Here is a 23,493-nt window from a genome sequence, read left to right as displayed (position 1 = left end):
CCTGTTACCTGCCTGCCTGCCTGATTGCCCCTAACCAATCTGCTTGCCTGCCTGATCCCCCCTAACCCCTCTGCCTGCCTGCCTGCCTGATCGCCCCTAACTTCTCTCCCCTGCTGGCCTGATTGCCCCTAACCACCTCTGCCTCAGCCCCCGCCATCGTGGCTTTGTCCGGAAGGATGTCCAGAAGATGTCTGATCTAATTAGCATATTACCCTTTTATTAGTGTGTAGATATAGATACAGATATAGATATATACTAGTAGCCCTGCGCACGAATCCGTGCACCAGTAGCTTGCCAGTAGCTCCCTGCTGACCTCCAGTAGCTCTCCACCTGCTGCCCCACCCTCCTGTAGCTACCCCTATCCCCCCTCCCCTCCTCATAGTTTGCTGCCCTGCCCCCTCCTGTAGCTCTCCACCGCCCGCTTGTAGCTCGCTGCCCCACCCTCCTGCTGATCCATGATCTGGTTGTTACTCAGTCGTTAGGCTTCACAGCGTAACAACCATTTGCATATTACATCTTTATTATATAGGATATTAGCTTTTTGTTCTTTTATCTAGTTTATGGACCTGCAAAGAACAAAAGTGCTTCACAGGGAACATTAATTGAAAAGTATTCATTCAATTAATATTTAGTTGTCATACCCCCACCATGGAAAAAAAAAGAATATAATTACCATGTGGTTAGGAAGGCAAAATATACATTTATGAAGTAATCAGTAAGCAAGAAAGTCTACAATAAAGTGCTAATTAGTTTGCTTTACTAAGAAAATAGAGACTTATGTGCAGACATGAAGATATGATGTGCCATGCATGGGGCAAGGCTCAGAGTTAGTCAGGAAACGCTGGTGTGAACACAAGGCCCTGAGCCATCAGAGCTCACGCAGGAGGCCCAGAGCCCCAGCCTGCCTGACCAGGACAAGCCCCCCATGGAGGCTGACCCAGTGGGTGAATGGAGGAGCAGAAACCTCCACTTCCAGTCATGGTGCCACAAATCTCCCTGCAAAACCAGTGGTTTCCAATCCTAGCTGCATATTAGGAATTTTAGAAACTATACTCATGTCCAGGCCCCACCCTGAGCAAACTGGCTCCAAGTCCCAGGGCTCCAGTGTGAGCGTTTCCAAGCCTGCCCAGGGTCACGTGGCCCTCTCTGAGGGGTGGAACACCTGCTGATCGAAGGCTTTCCGATTCTCAGGAGGCCCTGAAACAAGCCTTCCTCAGTAGGTGCAGTGGTGGTGCCGCGAGAGCTGAGCTTTGTGCACAGGGAAAGTCCAGAGGGCACCAAGATAACATTTTATTGCTTCGCGGTTTTGGTACAGTGGGCGCTGGACATGCAAATACTGATCTCTGTGGCCTTGTCTCCAAGTTGAAGAAGGAAAAATTTTTAAAACAACTTTAAAAAAATATATAATTCACAAACCATAAATTCACCCATTAAGACATACAATTTAATATTTTTAATGTACTCATAGGGTGGTACAACCATCGCCTCAATTTAATTTTAGAATACTTTTGTCACCTCCTAAAAGAAACTATCTTTATTATTTTTTTTTAAATAAAGCAAAGACATTTCAGTGTTGGGTGCTCTTTCACAGCTGGCCTTGGACTTGGAAAAGCTCATTTGTTTCTGCCTTCTCTCCTCGTTCACATATGTAGAAGTTTGTTGATTGTGTCTTATTCAGTGCAAGGTATGCCCTTGTGTGTGTCCGTGCATGGTGCAATAGGGAGGGTGCCCAAATGCTGGAAGGTCCTCAGCTGGGTGGGAACACGGGCTCCAAGTCTTACTGCTCCTGGCTCTTGTTATTTCCTGACAGGTTCAGGGTTTGGTTTGCTAGGGTAGAAGATTATAGCATATAAATGCTATCTCCTAGAATGAGGACAAAGACAGCTGTACTTCCCAAATATGTGGTGATGCCAGGGGCTGGAAATCGTTTGGGAAATTATTCCTTCTTGAGGGAGGAAAGGAAAGCCCTTTATTTGATTTGTTTCCCTGCTTCTGAACGCCTGTCTTCGGTGGCCTGGTCGTCCCGTGAAACTTTCCATGCTTTAGGGCTGGCCTCCTGCTCTACCTGTCTTTGGCCTCATCTCCAGCTGCTACTACAGGATGAAATGTACAAGTATTGTGTGTCCGATTAATTTTATAAAACAAACCAGTCTTGGAAAAGAAGGGTTTTGTTTTGCTTTTGTTGTTGTTTTTGGTGCTGATTTTCATTTCAGAGCATTGGATTGAGACTTTTTTTTTTGTTAATCCTCACCTGAGGATATTTTTTCCATTGAATTTTAGAGAGAGTGGGAGGTGAAAGGTTCGGGGTTGGATCAGGGTCACACAGAATGGACCGAAGCATCAGTGTAATCAAAATGATATTCATGGCACCTGAGTGCAGGTGGACTGATTTCGAGAAAAACCAGCAGCAAATGGGGAGGGAGCAGGCTTTTTATGTGCTCAGGGAGAGCTGCAGATGGGGCTTCGGCTTGACACACATATCAGGACGGTGCCCCCGGTCTAGTTTTATAGTCTTGCCCTTTTGTCCTTCTGCTGGTGCCAGACGTCCTTTCTCTGGGGGCTGTGCAAGAATTGTGGTCTTCAGGAATTTCTGTAAAATAACCACTCAAGGGGAGCATGTTTGTGCAAGGCTTAGGCTTGCAGAACGAGCTTTCTTTTGTTAGCCCCTGCTAAGTTAGCCCTGTTTCTTGATTAACCCTTTCAGAAGGGAGGGGAAGCAACAGAGGGAAACATTGAGGTGAGAGAGACACATCGATTGGTTGCCTCCCACCTGCACCCCAACCAGCAACTGAGGTACATGCTCTTGACCTGAATTGAACCCGTGATTCTACAGTCTGGGGACCGACGATCTAACCACTGAGCAACGCAGCTAGGGCTGGATTGAGACTTTCTGGATGTGAATCTCAAGATCTCAGCTAGCTTTTAACTAGATGCAGCGTAGCCCAGCCTCTGACCATAGACTGTAATCCTGACATGTGGTGTGACTAGGGAAGACCTCACCTTTCAGATCCTCTATTTTTCCCCCATTTTATTTATTTATTTATTTTAATTCTTTATTGTTGGAAGTTTTACATATGTCTCCTTTGTCCCCCTGTTGACTTCTCCCTGTCTGCTCTCCCCCCCCCCACCCCAGCACATGCCCCCACCCCCTATTGTCTGTGCGCGCAGGTGGTCATGCTCATATGCATGGATACAAGTCCTTTGGTTGATCTCTTACCGCCCCTCCCCCTCCCTCTCCTGCCTTCCCTCTGGGGTTTGATGGTCTATTTGATGCTCTATGTCTCTGGATCTATTTTTGTTCATCAGTTTATGTTGTTCATTATATTCCACAAATGAGTGAGATCATGTGATATTTATCTTTCTCTGACTGGCTTATTTCACTTAGCATAATGCTCTCCAGTTCCATCCATACTGCTGCAAATGGTAAGAATTCCTTCTTTTTTACCGCAGCGTAGTATTCCATTGTGTAGATGTACCACAGTTTTTTAATCCACTCATCTGCTGTTGGGCACTTAGGCTGTTTCCAAATCTTAGCTATGGTGAATTGTGCTGCTATGAACACAGGGGTGCATATATCCTTTCTGATAGGTGTTTCTGGTTTTTTGGGATATAGTCCTAGAAGTGGGATTACTGGGTCAAATGGGAGTTCCATTTTTAATTTTTTGAGAAAACTCCATACTGTTCTCCACAGTGGCTGTACCAGTCTGCATTCCCACCAGCAGTACAAGAGGGTTCCTTTTTCTCCACATCCTCACCAGCACTTGTCATTTGTTGATTTGTTGATGATAGCCATTCTGACAGGTGTGAGATGGTACCTCATTATCATTTTGATTTGCATCTCTCGGATGATTACTGACTTTGAGCACGTTTTCATATGTCTATTGGCCTTCTATATGTTGACTTTCAAAAAGTGTCTAATTAGGTCCTTTGCCCATTGTTTGATTGGGTTGTTTATCTTCCTTTTGCTAAGTTGTATGAGTTCCCTATACATTTTGGAGATCAAACCCTTACCAGAGATAACCTTGGCAAATATGTTCTCCCATGCAGTGGCCTTTCTTGTTTTGTTCATGGTTTCTTTTGTGGTGCAGAAGCTTTTTATTTTGATGTAGTTGCATTTGTTTATTTTCTCCTTAGTTTCCATTGTCCTAGGAGCTGTATCGGTAAAGATATTGCTACAACATATGTCTGATATTTTGCTGCCTGTGGACTCTTCAGAGATTTTTATGGTTTCCCATCTTACGTTTAAGTCCTTTATCCACATGATCATATCAATTGATTCAGAAAAAGCATTTGACAAAATTCAACACCCTTTTTTGATAAAAACTCTCAGCAAAGTGGGAATAAAGGAACCATACCTTAACATAATAAAAGCCTTTATTTTTGTGTATGGTGTAAGTTGGTGGTCTAGTTTCCTTTTTTTTTTTGCATCTATCTGTCCAATTGTCCCAACACCATTTATTGAAGAGACTGTCTTGCCTCCTTTGTCAAATATTAATTGACCATAATGGCTTGGGTCGATTTCTCGATTCTCTATTCTATTCCTTTGATCTATATGTCTGTTCTTGTGCTAGTACCAGGCAGTTTTGAGAACAGTGGCTTTGTAATATAGCTTGATATCTGGTACTGTAATCCCTTCAACTTTGTTCTTCTTTCTCAGAATTGCTATGGCTATTTAGGGTCTTTTTTTATTCCATATAAATCTTTGAAGAGTTTGTTCTAGCTCTGTGAAATATGCCCTTGGTATTTTAATGGGATTGCATTGAATCTATAGATTGCTTTGGGTAGTATGGACATTTTAATGATGTTGTTTCTACCAATTCATGAACACGGTATATTCTTCCACTTGTTTATATCTTTCTCTATCTCTTTTTTCAATGTTCTGTAGTCTTCTGCATACAGATCTTTTACCTCCTTAACATTAAAAAGATCACATACCATGACCAAGTGGGGTTTATTCCGGGGATGCAAGGATGGTACAATATCTGCAAATCAGTACATGTGATACTTCACATAAACAAATTGAAAGACAAAAACCACATGATCATATCAATTGATGCAGAAAAAGCATTTGACAAAATTCAACACCCTTTTATGATAAAAACTCTCAGCAAAGTGGGAATAAAGGGACCATACCTTAACATAATAAAAGTCTTATATGACAAACCTATAGCCTACATAATACTCAATAGGCAAATACTAAAACCATTTCCCCTAAGAACACGAACAAGACAGGCATGCCCACTTTCACCATTCCTGTTCGACATAGTATTGGAAATGCCAGCCATAGCGATCAGACAAGAAGAAGAAATAAAAGCTATCCAAATTTGAAAAGAAGAAATAAAACTGTCATTTGTAGATGACATGAATTGTACATAGAAAACCCTAAAGACTCCAAAGAAAGACTTCTAGATTTAATAAATGAATTTAGCAAATAGCATGATACAAAATTAACACTCAGAAATCTTTGGCATTTTTATACACCAATAATGAGCTCACAGAAAGAGAAACTAAAAAAAATCCCATTAACTTGCAACAAAAAAATTAAGAAACCTAGGAATAGACAGATCCTCTATTCTTTTTAGTAGGTGCTTAGCACATGTTAGTTTATTTTTCCTCATGGAAAACTGCTTGAATTTATCGGGTTTGTGGTTCGATTCTCTTCCCTGACCTCTCTCTCCTTCCCTTCTCATGCTCATCACCTCTCCCCATCTCACCAGCCTCACATAGTAGTAGCAGACAAAGTTTCCTCTCTTTGTTCTTAGAAAGTCTTCCTGCAGATTCCTAAACTGGATAAGATTTGACATATTTCCCAAATATTTCATTTCACTATCTCAATTATGTCAAAAATGCTCAATTATTCCTTGAATTAAAACATTAGGCACTTTGACACTCTCTCAGTAAAAAGATATAATTGATTTTACGTCATTAATTGAATGCTGAGTGTTGAATGAGCCTCAGAAAAGGGTCAGGGCAATGGTTCATTCAGAAAGTTGCTATTTACTGGAAATTGAATGGCATTAATAATTATTGTTAATTCTCTTAAAGTGACAATGGTGGAGTTATATGGGAAAAGTCCTCAATTTAAGGAGATGCATGGTGAAATATTTAGGGGTAAAGTTTCAGGATATTTCCAATTTACTTTCAAATATAGCTACATATACAAACATAGATAAATAGATTTATGTATCTGTCTATAATATATGACAGATACTTAGATCTGCGTTAATAGTTGTTGAATATAAGTGGTGGGAATATTGGCATTTAGTGTATTCTTTCAGCCTTTTGTATGTTACCAAAATCTATCTATCTATCTATCTATCTATCTATCTATCTATCTATCTATCTAAGGCTAATATGCTAAGTCCCTCCGACCGTCTGAACGGTCATTATGACCAGGGGGCAGATGCTCAACGCATGAGCTGACGTGACGCACACTGGCCATTTACAAAGAAATGTCACTGCAGACCTGGCACCGACAAAGTAATATTCGGCTTCCCCCATGTGGGACACAGGCCCCACCACCACCCCAGAGCGACACCCCACCAAATCGCAGCCAACGCTGCCGAGACCCCATGGCACAAAATGTGGCCCACATCCCAGTCCATCTTGGAAATGGTCACTGTGGGCTCTGGGTAATGACGTCACGTAGCAACGCCCGGCTTTCTCTTCCTAGCGACTAGCCTCCTTGGAGTTTCTTCAGCCCAGGAACACGACTTGCTTTATAGCCAGGTGCAAACATTTTACAGTTTAACCAAATGTCTGTTAAGCATTTTCCCATGCCTCATCTCATTTGATCCCCACAGAAGTCCTGGAGTAGGTAGATAGGAGACTCAGTAGAATCCTATTTTCTTTTCATTAGCCAACAAATGGAGATTTAGAAAGTTTAGAAACTTGACCCAACTGAAAAGAAGTAAGAAATGGTGGACCTTGAAAATGACTTCAGGTTTTCTCACTGCGCAGAATATAGTCAAATACTGCTGCAGTTAAATATCTTACCCTTTGTTCTCCCTGAGTGATCTACAATAATAATCTGCTCATGTTGATATTTATTGCTGTGTTGCTGACAATTACCTGAAAGAGAAGTTGGGGTGCTTCACTGGACTGGAAAAAGTTTAGCTAAATCAGAAAGCAGGTCTAATTAAGCAAGTTTATTCTCTATATACAAGGCTGGCACCAATCTCAAGCATGTGTTTCGATCTGTCATTGTTGATTGTGAATTTGGTTGACACTTCTATTATAGAGAAAAGGCGAATAACAATATTAAAATATTTCTTCTGATTAATTTCTTTTCTGTGTGCATGAATCTGTGCACTGGGCCTCTAGTTTTATAACATAAAGCCAGGTTTAAAAAGTAGAAAATGGAAAAATACCATACATACAGTTCCTAAAATTTTTGCCACTTGTTTATCTGATTTTTATTTGTCATTATGCTTTTGAATATTATAAAAAAGCTTCCTATTGAGAGCAAATATTTCTTTTGAAATGACAAAATAACAATTTTTAAAATCCATAAGTTTTATAAGTTGTCATTATAACTTAACATTTAAAAAATATGTTATATATGTATATATTCCAAACTATTATTTAGACCCAACATTATTTTGAATAATTTTGAGCATTTCAATGAAAGCATGTAATTGATATTGTTGCTTAATCTGGAGAACTGCAACTTTGAAACACCATCAGGAAACAACTTTTTAAAAATTTCTAAAGAAAAATATCTGAATACCAATAGAGAGAAAAAGCTGTACATTTACTGTGAGGTAATAAGTCATAACATATATTTGCTACATGAGTAGAAAGCAGATTGAGCCCTTGTGGAGAACATGGAACCTTGCACTGACTAGAGCAAACTGCCTCTTTATTTGTAAAATGGAATAATAATACCTCCTGGCAAGTAAATGAGACGCTCTAAGCAGTGTGTTCAGTAAAACAGTGGATACTGTTGTGTTATTACCTATATCTAATCTGACAAAGACATGGAATTGGAGATCATAAATGAATGTGATATCATGGCTTTAAATGACCAGTTCTGGAAGGAGACAGACTGAGTAAATTTCTATCTGTCCCTCTCGAATTCTGTCTCCAGGTGCCGAAGAATTCTTCCCCCTAGTCTGGCCTTTAGGAATCTTTATTCTAAAACAGTGGTTCTCAACCTTCTGGCCCTTTAAATACAGTTCCTCATGTTGTGACCCAACCATAAAATTATTTTCGTTGCTACTTCATAACTGTAATGCTGCTACTCTTATGAATCGTAATGTAAATATCTGATATGCAGAATGGTCTTAGGCGACCCCTGTGAAAGGGTCGTTCGACCCACAGGGGTCGCGACCCACAGTTTGAGAACCGCTGTTCTAAAATTTACCAATTCCCACCTTGCTGTGGTGCATAGGGGCTTTTAAATGGCATTTTCCCCCCAAGATTTATTAACTACTCAGTACTGATTGTTCTCAACTGTGGACAAGCAAACTCCTGACCAGGATATGTGGGTAAGACGAGCCCTGTGTACAGGGCTTCATTCACAGGCTAGTGCAGCAGCCTGCTTTTCTGTGGATTCCACTCACCAACTCATGAGAGCTTGTCATATGGGGAAGAACTTTCCATTCATGAAAGTGATTTCTTCATAGTCTTTCATACAAAAATGCCCATGTGTTGGGCATTCCTTGTCCTTTTTTTTTAAATTTACTAAAATATCTGTTGATATGATTAAAGGGAATAGTATTCTATCTTGTTTGTATAATGACAAACAACAGATTTTAGGTCATAAGACTTGCTTTTTCCCATTTGTTAGGTGCCTGTCCTTGTGAAAAACACAGCAATTGACTCTTATTCTTAGTATTTTATCCACAAAATCATATGAGCCTCTTTTATTGTCAAATAAGAATGTATATGAAAGTGCCATGTAAATAATAAAGAATGATATAATTATTATTACTGTTGCAACTCTTCTTAATCTGACTAATTTCAATTACCTACCTATCAGGTTATCATTCTGCTCTAGGGAATGTAATAGAATTTTATATTTTGGTTGAACTGAAGGTAATTGTGATTGAACCCAATGATGAGCTTTTATTTAAAAAAAAAATATTTAGGCTTCCTTTTTCCCACTTTTTTGAACATCCCACAATGTGCAGAAATGAAACAGTTCTTTGTACTCTCTTTTCAGGAATATGCAATTTTCAGTTTTCAAAAAAAATCAATAAACTGTATAGCTTATTTTACCTTAGCATCAAAACCAATGAGCCTGTAGGCTGCTTGAAACCGTTATGTACCACATACAAATACTTGCATTCACCCCAGTGTTCTAGTGAGAAAAGTAGTTCTGTTTCTGGATATTATGAACTTCTAAAGCCATAGTGAGTGGAAGTTGCAGGTGTGGTCTTGCCACTTCAGGGTTTCTCTCTCTGAACTGGTGAATACTTAGAAGAGCTGTAGGGAATTCCAAGAGCCATCGAAGTGATGGTTGACTGGGAAGATCTGGTCCTCCCTCCTGTCCATGCTGACTGAGGCTCAGGTCTGGCTTCACCCTCAGCCTGACCCTCAGACATCTCATCTCCCTAAGGAACCAGACGTCTCCCACACTGGCAATTTGGCATTTTGTAGGAGATGAGATGCCACCTTAGCATCGCCATCAGGTCTGTGTCTGGTTAATTACAGACTGACTTTCTACACCCCAAATGCATGTCTGTAGTTCCCTTGAGTTTGAAACCACCCACATCAGTGGGTATAGAATTATCAACATTCCCAGGAGGAAGATTAAAGGGGTCCTTGTTCTTACCAGTCTATATATTTAGCCCTTTGGGATTAAAGTCACTATTATATTATCTTGTGTCACCTCCCTCTATTAAACATTATCTTTTTTTTTTTTTTTTACAGCATGTCTATGAAAAAGACAGTGGATCGCCTTCCAGGTCAGGAGAAAAGAAAGGAGCAGATGAGGTAATTTCCACAATACTGGGTTTTCATTTTCTCTTGCTTTTAAATTGCGAATTCTTCCTTGAAAGAAATAATGAGGTAGCAAAGAGTTCCTAGTGGTATATTGCCAAATTTAGTTTTAACTAAATTTAATTCAAGAATATAAATGGAAATCATTAAAAAATAAAATGCTTGCCCTGGCTTGTGTTGCTCATTGGTTAGAGTGTTGGCCCACACACCAAAAGGTTGCAGGTTCGATTCCCAGTCAAGGGCATGTACCTGGGTTACGGATTCACTCCTCGCTCTCGATTGTGGTGCATGCAGTAGGCTCCCAGTGGTTGTGTCTCTCTCACATCGATGTTTCTCTCTCTCTCTTTCTCCCTCTCCCTCCCTCCGTCCCTTCACTCTCTCTGAAAAGCAGTGGGGGGAAAAATATCCTCATGTGAGAATTAACAATAAAGTAAATGCTCCAGGAGAAAGAACCTTTAGAAAAAGAACTAAATTATTTAGGGTATTTTTCCCATAGGAATTGGTGAATCTTAAATGTTTTGTTGTGAACATGGCAGATTGAGAAGGGGAAACCAAATGCTGCAGCAGAAAAGGAAATTTTATTTTATTTTTCAGTTATAGTTTGCATTCTGAAAATAATGCAATATTATTTTGCATTAGTTTCAGGTGTACAGCATGGTGGTGAGACCATTATATATATTTTACAAAGTGATCTCCCCAATATTTCAAGTACCCACCTGGCACCATACATAATCAATACAATATTATTGACTATATTCCTTATGCTGTACTTCACATCCCAGTGACTATTCTGTAGCTGCCAATCTGTACTTCTCAATCCTTTCACCTTTTTCACTCAGCCCCCAACTCCCCTCCCCTCTGCAGCCATCAGTCTGTTCTCTGTATCTGAGTCTGTTTCCATTTTGTTTGTTTATATTGTTCTTTAGATTTCACGTGAGGAAATCTTTTTAAGATTAGAGTGCACCGTGAAAGGAGGACAGTGATGGCCTGGATTAACAAGTCATTCAAGTTCCTAAACAAAAGGAAGAGAGAAAGAACTATTTTTACTTGGAGTGATTCTGTGGAAGTGCTAGTAAAACCAAACCTCCCCACTTTGAGATGGGTTTTCTGTGAGCCTCTGAGTGTCTCCTTTCAGTGACGATGCACCATTGTGTGCACTGTCAGCACTGGCCTGCAGCTCCATGGGAAGGTCATGAGAGAGTGCTGGCCTTCAAAAGGGCACTGGACTTGCCTCCCTTTTGCTGCTTTCTACCTTTTAAATCTCAGTAGGTGTACTCATCTTCATTCAATAGAAATTGTTTCATTCCAACTTGATGTGCAAAGTTAGAAAAGCACAAAGCGATCATTTTATTTTTCTCTATTTTATCAACATGTTTATAGAAAGTTCGCTCCTCTTTCTGTTTATTTTCTGCACTTTTGAAATACTCAATATATTCCATATGTAAGGAGGACATAACAGCTAGAACCAGCCAGGAATTATATGCACTAAGGTTTACTCCTTTGCTTTCTACTACCCATGAGAATATAATTTAGATTATTTCTTACTAAGAAAATTTGCAGTAAATTTTTGTAACCATGGAAGGCAAATGTTTTTTGAAAGAGAAAAAATAAATTTTATTAAGCTTTTCACCTGCTTCTTGGTTAAATTATTAAAAAATAAATTTTCATATGAAGATCACATTTTTTCTCTTTACAAGCATGAAAATCTATATAATATTATTCAGTTCCCTTATTAATCTTACTCTTAAAATATATTCCTAGATAAGTTTTCTATGAAATAATGTTCTTTTAAAAAATGATTTTAAAAAGGGAGAAAGAGGGAGAAGAAGGGAAAGAGAAAGAGAGAGAGGCTGGAACTTGTATGTGAAAGAGATACATCAACTGGTTGCCTCCCGTATGTGCCCTGACCAGGGATCAAACCCATAACCTAGGTATATGCCCTGATCAGGAATCAAACTGGCAACCTTCTGGTGCATGGGACAACGCTCCAACCAACTGAGCCACACTGGTCAGGACTAAAATAATTTTCTGTTTGAAAACTGTAGTGTTTCTTTATTCTCCAAATAAGAATATAATATTTTTAGATGTTATTCTCTATTGATATTCCTCAAGATTAAACTATTTGTACAAAAAAGAAAATCTTTTTGAATACAGTCAAGTGGTTAGTAGTCTAGTTCTTATCGGCTATTTCTCCCCAATTATGTTATCATTATGTGGAAGCTTACGTATTACATCTGGAGTGTGCATGCATTGCTGGGTGTGCATGATTGATAACATAGTGTTTGGACTTATTTTTTTATAATATCTGGACTGTAAAGTGTCTCATTTCCACTTTTATAAAGGGCTTGGCCAAACTGATAAGGAGCCCTGTTACAGATGCAGCCAGGGGAGAATTCGAGATTTCTGTCAGAGGAGGCAGACTAAATGAACTTCTACCTCAAGGAAAGGAGGAAGGGATTTTTCTTCTCTTTATCAGCCATTCAAACAATTCCAACATTGTTTCATGACACTTGAGAAATTCAGATTTACAGCTCCTGTACTTGTGTCAGAGCGTGGACGTGTGGGTCTGTTCTGCTCTGTCCCAGCCAATAGAAGCAAGGAGGGGGTAGAGGCCTGTCCCTGCTCCCATGGAGTAAAGCACTGTAGAGATTCATATAGTCTGAGGTGGAAGATTGTTTATTATCTCAACAAATTCTGTCCAGGCCTACTCAACAGGGTGGACACACCTGTGGGTGGGATGATTTAGTGGGCAAGGTGTGTTTGTCTCCTCTAATTCTTCATGTTATGTGAAAATAAGTCCTTGAGGAGATACTGTGGCCTTGGAGACAGTTCAAGGCAGTCAGCCTGCATTAGGCATCATTTTAGCCTTTGTATTCACAATTATGAAACCGTGTACAATCCGGAATTGTTATCTACTCTGCCTCCCACTGTGGTTGCTTCTCAAGATTACCAGAGAAGGGTTTCCCGAAACTGATTCTTTCTCCCAAATATTTTTCTTACTATTGCTCTGCTGAACAAGAGGTAAGATTAGGAAGCGTATTTTGGGTTTTGGTAATCCATTTTCAAACTAGCATGCATTCCAAAGGTTAAATACCGCATTGTCCTCAACATATGTAAACATATTGGTTAGACTTTCAAGGACAGACCTAGGCCTTTGAAATAAAGACCGTTTGAAAATTTGCTTTCTATGCTCAGGGTACTTCCTGGTTTTTTCTTCCCCCTTTATTATTCTGCTGCATTTCATTTGGAGGTGCAAGGAAAAAAGGGTACAGAAGAGGACTTTGGGAAGTTGCAACCAGGAGAAAACAACTGGTTTTGTAATTCCTCTGTCTCTGAGAAGGACCTAACAAATTCATAATGATTGTATAAACAGACAAATACATTCTCATAGGCATTAACTCTAATCCAATCTCAAGCATTTGCATTGCTAAACTGCCTTACAGTTTTCTGTCTTTGACCTTTACCTTTGCATTCTGGGAGAGTTTCTGAAGCTTATCCCCCATATTTTTATTTCTATCATCTAAAGCCTGCTCTTTGAAACTTAAAATACAGATTTAAATTTTGCCCCTTTTTTGGGGGGGAGGGAGGGTGTTTACTTGTAGCTCTCTCTGCTGTCCACTTACCTTTCTGTCTCACTCTGTTGTCTCTCCATCTCAATTGGTTCTGGACCTGCAGCTCTCGGGTTTCATGGAGCTAAGACCATCTTGTTTCCTATTAAGGATGCAAACCTTTTTCTAAAATTTCCTTCTTGTAGCATATCATTTTGTGAGATCTATTCTCTTTTTCAGTCTTCAGGGAAATGATGCTCTCTTTCTTCCTCGGCAGTTTCTTTTAGAGTCCAGATTTCTTTATTTCTGTTTGATCATTTTTAAGTAAAAGAACTCTGTGTACATCTGGTTTGCCCATAATCATGAGCCTGTTGTCCACAGCCCCTCTCTGCCCACGTTTAGGCCAGTTCAGTCTCCTCAGATCTACATCTGTTTGGCAGGTGGATATGTACACTACTGGTAAAATCCCCACTATTCACAGGCTTTCATTCAGTACAGAAGACTATCATCTGTGTGAAATGACATGCGTAGAAAAACTTCACTCTTTAGCCCCATGGTCGGCAAACTGCGGCTCGCGAGCCACATGCAGCTCTTTGGCCCCTTGAGTGTGGTTCTTCCTAAGCCTTAGGAGTACCCTAATTAAGTTAATAACAATGTACCTACCTATATAGTTTAAGTTTAAAAAATTTGGCTCTCAAAAGAAATTTCAATCATTGTACTGTTGATATTTGGCTCTGTTGACTAATGAGTTTGCCGACCACTGCCTTAGCCCATTTACTGCTAAAGGGGCTCTTCTTACCCCTGCCCCAAGAAGACCACTTTACTCAGGACGACTACTCTCCCAGGCTGCAGCGTGCCACCTCCACACCCTGCCCACTACCCTGCCCTCCCACGTCTTGTCCCACTCCACGTAACCCACTCCGAATGCTGCTTAGTAGGTCCTCAGGTTTTGTAACCTTGGCTTAGTTCAGAAAGAGACACTCGCATAGAAAGAGGCACCGATGGGGAATGAAGGTAGATTGTCTCATGCCTAGGCTTTCTAGGTAGTTGCATTTCTAAATGAGGAGCCTGAGCATTCCCGGAAAAGAAAAGGGCTCTCAGGGACGTGTAGGCTTGCTCTGTTTCACCCCTCATGACACAGGTGGTTCACCGATTGTGAACATACAGAGTGCTCTGTCCATGCTAGCTGCGGTTATTGTTGTTGTTGTTATTACCATTACTTTATTATTATTAATTTTAGGGCCACAAAAAGAGCTCCCATGACGATAAAGGTGAGCCCTGTCTTGATTTCTAACGATGGGATGTGACAGGACTCAAATTCCTTTCTTGATTACGTATTGCAGAGACCTACCCATGAATAAAGGAAGAAAGTTTTGTAGTTCATTAAGCTTAGTCTTTTGTTTTAAAACCAACCAAGTGTAACACCTAGAAACATATGCCAAAAACTATGTTTAAAATAGAGACCTTTTGCATCATCATTCAATAAATAGTTTTATGAGAAGCTATTTTATGAGAAGGGTTTAAGCTAATAATATTTCTAGACTGATGTGTCCTTAGCTGGAGGTATTGTAGGTCCCTGTGGAGCTGTTGCTGCTACGATTGTGAGGGAGTAAGTGGAGATTCTGCACAGATGCCTCTTTTCTCTCAGTGTCATACATGGATTTATGTGCTGAACATCAGATAAAGCAAAAAAAAAGTTGAAATCGGTGTTTATATAAAAAGAGATAAGTGTTCCAAGATGCATTCCATGTTACAGATTTCTTGAATTATTTCCCAGTTGTTTATAGGTAAATGGATTCAATGATTAATTGAACAATAGCAAATAGGGACATTATTTGGAAAGAACTCACGAGTGATTTCTAAACATATGTTTACCTCAATTCCTAGGGCTCTAGACTTCCTGGTTGGTTATTCAATTAAGATTGGCATCCCTGGGCCTTCCTTTTTGCAGATCAAGCCTCTGATTCTAAGTAGTCTAGTTTGAGCTCAAAGAGCAGAGTTTTGGGACTTTAGTATAGTCCAGAAATATATCATGCTGAATCTGTGAATACAGTTTTGAAGAAAAAGATTTCTCTTTATAGGAAATTGAGAGCTAAAATGATATCATATTCCCATTTCAATTTTGGTTTCATTTAGTACCGGGATAAAAAATTGCTTCTCTGACTATAATTTTGTTATTCATTTTTTTTCTGCTTCCTTTCTTTAAACACTGAGTTACACTCAGTAAAATCTGAAACTATATATCTATTTCACTGAGTAGTGAAAGCTGAACAGAAAGCAGAATCACTAATGAACTGTAAAAATAACACATTTAAAAGATAATGAAGGTTCTTACTACCAGCTACACAGATTGCTGAAATGCTTCTTAGATATGATGCTGTGCTGTCTGCCCGAATGCTAATTGTATAGTTCAGGGGACACCCAGTGGTTAAAAGGAGGAAATTCCTTGCGGTTGTGCAGTGTTAACAAATGGATGGAATAAAACATTTCTAGCCTCAGTGGTGGGAACACACTGTTGATTTTGTCATTCTGAATTAGCATATGTTAGGGTGTGTATGTTTTAAGGAAGAGGCTTGCTTTTGACTTTTTGTGTAAAATTTCTTCAAATATTTGAAAATTTATAAATTATAAGATTGAAATGTTAGAAATATGATTAAACTTTAAAAAATTTTATTGCTGAGAGTATTACAGATATCCCCTTTTTTCTCCCCATTGCCCTCCTCCACCCAGTTCCCGCCCCATCCCAGGCCTTCACCACCCTGTTCTCTGAGTCCATAGGTAATGCATATATGCATATAAGATCTTTGGTTAATCTCTTCCCATCCCCACCCCCCTTTCCTCTGAGATTCATCACTCTGTTCCATGTTTCCATGCCTCTGGTTCTATTTTATTCATCAGTTTATTTAATTCATTAGATTCCTTGTTTGTTTATTTTGATTTTTCCTTTAATAAAAACATAAATGATATTTAGAAATGTGAGATAAGTGACTGAGATTAATGCACAAAACAATAATTAAACCTTTTTGACCCAGAAATTCTAATTGTAGGAATTTGTTCCAAGTACATAACTGGAGGTGTATTTGATGGCTATGCACAAGTATATTTATCCTAGCTTAGTTGTACAGCAGTAATGAATCAGTGAAGTTATGGCACAGATGTAGTGACTGTGGCATCTTTAACACCATGCTTTGAAAACATCTAATGAGAGAGGAAAATGTTCGTTAGGTTAAAAAAAGAAAGACTTACAACTCCATTTATATAACATTTAAAACACATATTACTTATTTGTGTATTTGCATAAAAATAGAAAAATAACTGAAAGTGGTTGTCTTGCATGGCAAGATTTTGGGTGATTTGCATTTTCTTTCTATTTTTCTCTTTATTTTAAATGTATGTTTTTAATCAGAGGAGGAAGAACAATACACAGAATAGAGATAATCCTATATAATAAAAGCCTAATATGCAAATAGACCAAAAGGCGGAATGACCCGTGGAATTACTGGTTACTATGACACACACTGACCACCAGGGGGCAAACACTCAACACAGGAGCTGCCCCAGCCTGCAGCCCCAGGCCAGCCAAGGCGGGTGCCAGAGGGGGTTCCCGATTGCCCGCTGGTTGCCCTGCAGAGGGAGGTGACCGGCGGCAGCGGGGGTGGGGCTGGTGAGTAGGCGCCGCCAGGCTGGCCAAGGTGGGTGCCAGCAGGGGCCCCCCCAGTCGCCTGTTGCCCCACACATCGGCCCTGATTCCCAGCCAGGTCTAGGGACCCTACCCATGCATGAATTCCCAAAATAATAATGGAAGAGAGTGTTTTATGGAAGAGAATGTTTTAACAATGATCAGGACTACATCTCTGCCTTTGTCTGCTTAGGCCTTGAAAGAGAGAAATGTTTTATATGTGAGCCTTCTTCCTTGGGAACCCATAAGAGATAATTCCAGAGCAAGGCTGCTGCTGCTGTGTGTGTGTGGGGGGGGGGGTGCGGGGCGGGGGAGTGAGGCCATGTTTGAATACAAGTGCATCTCTTAGATATGGATAAAGAATAAGAATTTAAGCAGCTTAGAGGGCAAAGACTCTTAAATATTTTTAGTGCATGGTCCCTTTGGCATCTGGTGAAAACTGTTATCTTTTCCTCTGAAAAGTACACATATACATGAATACAAAAAAATATCCCCTAAATGTGACCAAAATTTAAAGAGGCTTAAAGGTACATTCCCGCCCCTGAGGGGGCAATCTTATCAAGTAGGGATATGTAGGAGGCACCATGTAATAATGATTTCCCAGGTGGTTTGTTGTTCATGCCTGAAATTCCACCATTAGCAACTTCCTTAACCTTTGAGTTGAAACATTACCTTCCCCTGGGTCCTCTTTTAAATTGTCAGTATTCCTAGGAGGGATATTACTGTATTAATTATTAACACTTTAGTGAGAACTAGTTTACAAAAGGGGAGGAGAATTACATAAACACTATTTTCTATAGATTTGATAAAGGTAGCTGAGAACTGGAAATCATTTGTTGAGAACTAGAGATTAAGAATAGCTAACACATATATAGGCATTACATACACTTACACACACACACACACACACACACACACACACACACCTTACAACTGCAGTGTTCTGAGGAGGAACCTGAGGCACAGCTTAAGTAACCTGTCTGGGTCACAGTTATTTAGTAGTGGAGCTCAGAATTGACTTACTTTACAGAGTCCAGGCTTTTAACGAGTAATGATACTAGTTATAAAATTACCTATTTTAAGAATTCTACCTAAGGCAATGCCATAGTTTTTTTTTTTACTACTGTTGCCCATTTTTACAACTCCCTTCTCTAACTCTTTCCTTCTTTCTTCCTTGTTCTGTGCCCTGTTTTCATTCAAAAGAACATAAAGTAAAATAGTCATTCCAATTCCCAATGGAAGAAAGTGTAGGGACAGACATTCCCTCTTTTTTAGGTAGAAAATGTGGCATGGAGGGAAGCCAGGTCTCAGCAGAGGCAGAGGTGGGAGAAGATGGGATTCTCCTGCCTCCAAGTCAGCGCAGCCACCTCGAAACTAGAGACTTGAGCTGATGATGAATGGGCGCTGAGTCACCAGGAAAAAACCCCACCTCACTGACGTGTGGCTCCCATAGTGTGTCATTAAGGCCGTTGTATATGGTACACCTCATTTAATTCGTTTCTGTGTAATCTTGTGAGTTTATGGATAACTTATTATGACTGACTTATCAGTGTTTCCCAAGGCCACCACATCCTATTTGCTGCGTTGCCTTTGTGGTAGCACACGTTTAGACTTCTTTTGGTAATAAAAGTAATTTGTACTTCTTTGCAGACTATTCACAACCAGGGTATGAAGGAGCATTTCTAAATGAGAGTCACAGATTTATAATTGCCAGTGTTGGGAAATCTGCTTACCCTTTTGAAAAACGATCTAGTTCTAGAGACTGTTTTCCAATAAAGCTTGTGTTTTCATGTGGAAATACAATACTTGTCATTTCATAGGGTGACTACTAAGGAGAGGAATTGATTTGTTAACAAATATGTCAAAACATATATTTTAATGAGAGTTCTTGTCCTGAAAACTACTACATTTCATCAAGCTTTAAGATGCCACTGATTAAAAAAAAAAGACTGATTAGGAAATGCTAAGAAAGAAAAAAAACCTAGCAATTAATTTCTGACCAAAGTTTTCTTACACTGGCTTTAAGAAGCTTCTGCATACAAGAGGTGTGAAAGAAGAAAGAAAAGTGACATTGAGTCAATAAAATAAAATTCAGTAGTAACCTGAAAATTTATGTAGTTAAGGTGTTCTCTATTGTTCAGTTAATTTTGAAACTAATTCTACTTTTACATTCAGAACATAAAAAAGTTTTAACTTCCCCCTCAATATTTTTTTCACTAAAATCAATATTATCCAGTTTAATAGCCTTTCCATATTTACCAGATATGAATCTGATTAACTTTTGATAGTTTTAAAAAAAATGTGATCGCCATTCAAAGGATAAATATTTGTTTTGCCTTTAAGAATAATCAAGTAATAGGTGACCGTTTCTGAAGACAGTTAAACAGGGTTTCAAAAATAGCTTAAGCAATTATTTGAGCATGCTAGCTGCCAACTTGAACCTTTGAGGCTTTCAATACTCATTTAATGCAAAAGTTTTTGTGTAGTTGTGCGCTCAACATTTTTGCCACATGTCACATCTCATCTGTTACTCATAGATCGTCGCCAGCTACAGAATTCCCTGTCCTGCTCTCCCTTGACAGCTCCCTATGGAATATTCGCTGTCACTTTGGTTGAAAAGTGGTCCAGCCCCTTTTCCCTGCACTTTGGGTGGAGAAGACAATCAATGGCTTGCAGGCTGCAGGAACTCTGACCAGCTACGTGGCAGGGAAAGGCACCGAGTCTCAGCTGGGGCAGGAGGAGGAGCTCTCACCCCACAGATGCTATTTCCTCGTCACCGGGACTCTTTGAGGATGTCCATCTAAAAACCAGCTTGCCCCTTTCTTCACTCTTACTTGGGATTTGCTGAGCTTGAGTAGTGGGCTTATACTTTTTTATCAGATGTTTTAACCATTTTTTCTTCAAATACTTGGTTTTGTTTCCTCCTCTCTCTCCTCTCTGGAGGCTGCGGTTGTACGTGTATTAGCTGCTGGCAGTTGCCCCACGCTCACTGATGCTCTGGTCCCTACCCTCCGGTCCTTTACTCTCCAGTTCTTTACTCTATGTTTCGTTCTGGGTAGTTTCTATTGCCACGCCTCCAAGTTCACTGATCTTTTCTTTTTCAGTATCTCACTGGATATATATATATATATATATATATATTTCAGAGAGGAAGAGAGATGAGACGGGGATATATATATATTTCAGAGAGGAAGAGAGATGAGACGAGGAGAGAGAGAGAAACATGCCCCCTACTGGGGATGGAGCTGACCTGGGCATATGCCCTGACTGGGAATCGAACTGTGACCTCCTGGTTTGTAGGAAGACGTTCAGCCACTGAGCCACCTCGGCCAGGCTCTCACTGGTTCTTCATCCCAATGTAGTTTTCATCTGAGACCTTGTATTTATTTAATCCTTAAAAGTTTGATATGGGTGTGTGTGTTTCTAAGTATCTTCTATGTCTTGTGTATGTTTTTTAAGTATCTTCTATGTCTCTCCTTAATATACTTTTGAAAAGCTTTTTATTTTGAAATAATTATAGATTTCCATGACCTTGCAAAGATAGTATGGAGGGATCCCATGTACCCTTCATCCATTTTCCCCATTGGCTGTATCTAATGTAGTTACAGTACCATGTCACAGCTAGGAAATTGACATTGGTACAAAATGTGTATATAAGTTCTAAGCCAATTTATTACATGTGTGATTCGTGGGGGCAGTACTGCAATCAAGAGACTAGACTTTTGAACATTGTATTTCCCTGCATACAGAAAATAAGTTGTATTTTCCTGCTTCTATGCATGCCTTGTAATTTTTAATTAGGTGCCAAACAGATGTACATTTTGTCTTGTTGGGTGCTTGATTGTTGTTGCCTTAAGTTTTTGTGAGCTTTTTCCAGGACACAGTTAGGTTACCTGAAAACAGTTTGATCCTGTGGGTTTGCTCTGAAGCTTTGTTTGGAACAGAGAGCCTGTGGAGGGGGACTGCCTTTCATCTGCGTATCCCACCCAGTGACTCACTGCTGGAACACGTCCTGGCCTGGCCTGTGTGAGCCCCAGTGATTGTGCCTCTGCCCCAGACTCTGGCTCTCCTTGGTATCTGGCGCTCTCTCTGCAGCTCTCCTCTCCGTGCTCTCCCTGGGAGCCCCTGGAGGCCTCTGGCCTGGGGAACTGCCAGCTCCTCCCCCTCATACCAGAGAGACCAGCAGCTTCTGCTGGTCCCCCTTCACAGCTGTTCCTGTAGCCTGGGAGCTGCGGCCGCAGGCTGTGTCAGCCCTCCCCTCCCTTGTCCTTTCCCTCTTAGGGGCACTGTCCTGGGCACCTGCTGTCCAGTGTCTGAAAACCACTATTTCATGTAATTGTCTGGGAATTTTTAGTTTAGGGTAGGAACACTTCTCACTTTTGAATCTAAACATCCTTACCTAAGAACGTCATTAACACAAAAGACAGTGATGGCGAACCTATGACACACGTGTCAGAGGTGACACGCGAACTCATTTTTTTGGTTGATTTTTCTTTGTTTAAATGGCATTTAAATATATAAAATAAATATCAAAAATATAAGTCTTTGTTTTACTATGGTTGCAAATATCAAAAAATTTCTGTATGTGACACGGCACCAGAGTTAAGTTAGCGTTTTTCAATGCTGACATGCTGAGCTCAAAAGGTTCACCATCACTGACAAAAGAGAATGAAACCTGTAATCTTAAAGGGGCTTGAAAATAGTTCTAGAGTTGGGTTATTCAGTTTTTCTCAGCCGTAAGCCTTGTCGTTGACTTACTTTTTTGTCCCTATACTAACGAGTTTAGTGCTTTCCACATATTCTGCTGAGGTTTAAATGTGCAACAAAAACTGTTGAACTCGCCTCGGCAGTATCCTGACCTGACACCTGTATAGTACCTCATACAGGCCCTTGCAACTTTCAGGAAACACACTGAGGTCATGTCTATTCCTGTAGATTGTAATGACTCTGAGTCACTCCTCTTCCTCCCCCACTCCCAGACCCGTGTGACAGTGTTGGCACCTGGGGGCCCCATCCCAGCAAGGCCAGAGGGGCCATCACCTTCTTTTAATTTTATTTTAAACTTTTTAAAATTTACTTTTATTGATTTCAGAGAAGGAGGGAGAGGAAGAGAGAGATAGAAACATCAATGATGAGAGGGAATCATTGATTGACTGCTTCCTGCACAGCCCCCACTGGGGACCGAGCCCTCAACCCAGGCCTGTGCCCTTGACCGGAATTAAACCCAGAACCCTTCAGTCCACAGACTGACGCTCTATCCACTAAGCCAGCGGTTCTCAACTTGTGGGTCGCGACCCCTTTGGGGGGTCGAACGACCCTTTCACAGGGGTCGCCTAAGACCATCGGAAAACATATAATTACATATTGTTTTTGTGATTAATCACTATGCTTTAATTATGTTCAATTTGTAACAATGAAAATACATCCTGCATATCAGATATTTACATTACGATTCATAACAGTAGCAAAATTACAGTCATGAAGTAGCAACAAAAATAATTTTATGGTTGGGGGTCACCACAACATGAGGAACTGTATTAAAGGGTCGCAGCATTAGGAAGGTTAAGAACCACTGCACTAAGCCAAACCGGCTAGGGCGGGCCGTCACCTTTGACATCGACTGCAGGACGGCTGGGACCTGCTGCTCTGGCTCTGGCAGGCCCCCTCAGTGGGCAGGCCTTCCAGCGTGAACGCTGTGCGTGGTCCCGGGCTCCTCATAGCTGGGTGTACTGAATGATTGTACATCTGTCTGTCTGTGGGTAGGTGCATCATCTTTATATTTCCATGTGATCCCCAGAGCTCACACAGGGCCAGGACAGGACATGCTCCCACTAGTCAGAATCACTGGGTGGAGTACTCTGAAGGGTATCATCTCTGCACTGAAAAAAAGTTACTACTAGTCTCAAAGCTGCTCTCATTCAACAAAGCTTAAGAGCCAACCTCAAAAGCATCAAATTGTTTCCAAGTAACTTAAGTGTGTCCCTTATTAGAATCATTGTCCTGAGGAAAAATCACTTTTTTTTCCTATCCAGTGAAAAAACAATTATTTTTTTTTCTTGATGATATAAATAATAAAATCTCATGGGAGATTTTCAGGACTCCGCATGAGTTAAAACTAGGCCCACGGGTGTTCCCCTGGGGAGATCAGTGTGTTTGATTGATGTCAAGGACCTTGGGCCTGTCTCTTTAGAGCAGTGGATCTCAACCTTGGCTGCACATTAGAATCACCTGGGAATCTTTTTAAAATCCTGATTTCTGGGCCTCATCCTCCGGAAATCTGTTTCTTGTACTCATGTGTGGCCTCACCCATACAAGAACAGA

The 23,493-nt window shown here is 40.3% G+C and overlaps 1 protein-coding gene across 9 annotated transcripts in view; it reads left to right on the top strand.

The window, feature by feature from the left end:
* Nucleotides 1-23,493, top strand: part of CAST (calpastatin) — a 110,046-nt gene that overhangs the window by 5,786 nt on the left and 80,767 nt on the right. For all 9 annotated transcript variants that reach the window (XM_023749801.1, XM_023749800.1, XM_023749803.1 and 6 more), the window contains exon 2: nt 9,877-9,939. In XM_023749801.1, coding sequence (XP_023605569.1) covers nt 9,877-9,939 — 63 coding nt within the window. The remainder of the gene's footprint in view (nt 1-9,876; nt 9,940-23,493) is intronic.

This window comes from Myotis lucifugus, unplaced genomic scaffold (genome assembly GCF_000147115.1).
Source record: "Myotis lucifugus unplaced genomic scaffold, Myoluc2.0 scaffold_0, whole genome shotgun sequence".
Classification (NCBI taxonomy): Eukaryota; Metazoa; Chordata; class Mammalia; order Chiroptera; family Vespertilionidae; genus Myotis; species Myotis lucifugus.
Note: the sequence above shows the minus strand (reverse complement) of the source record. Positions and strands in the feature narration are given on the sequence as shown.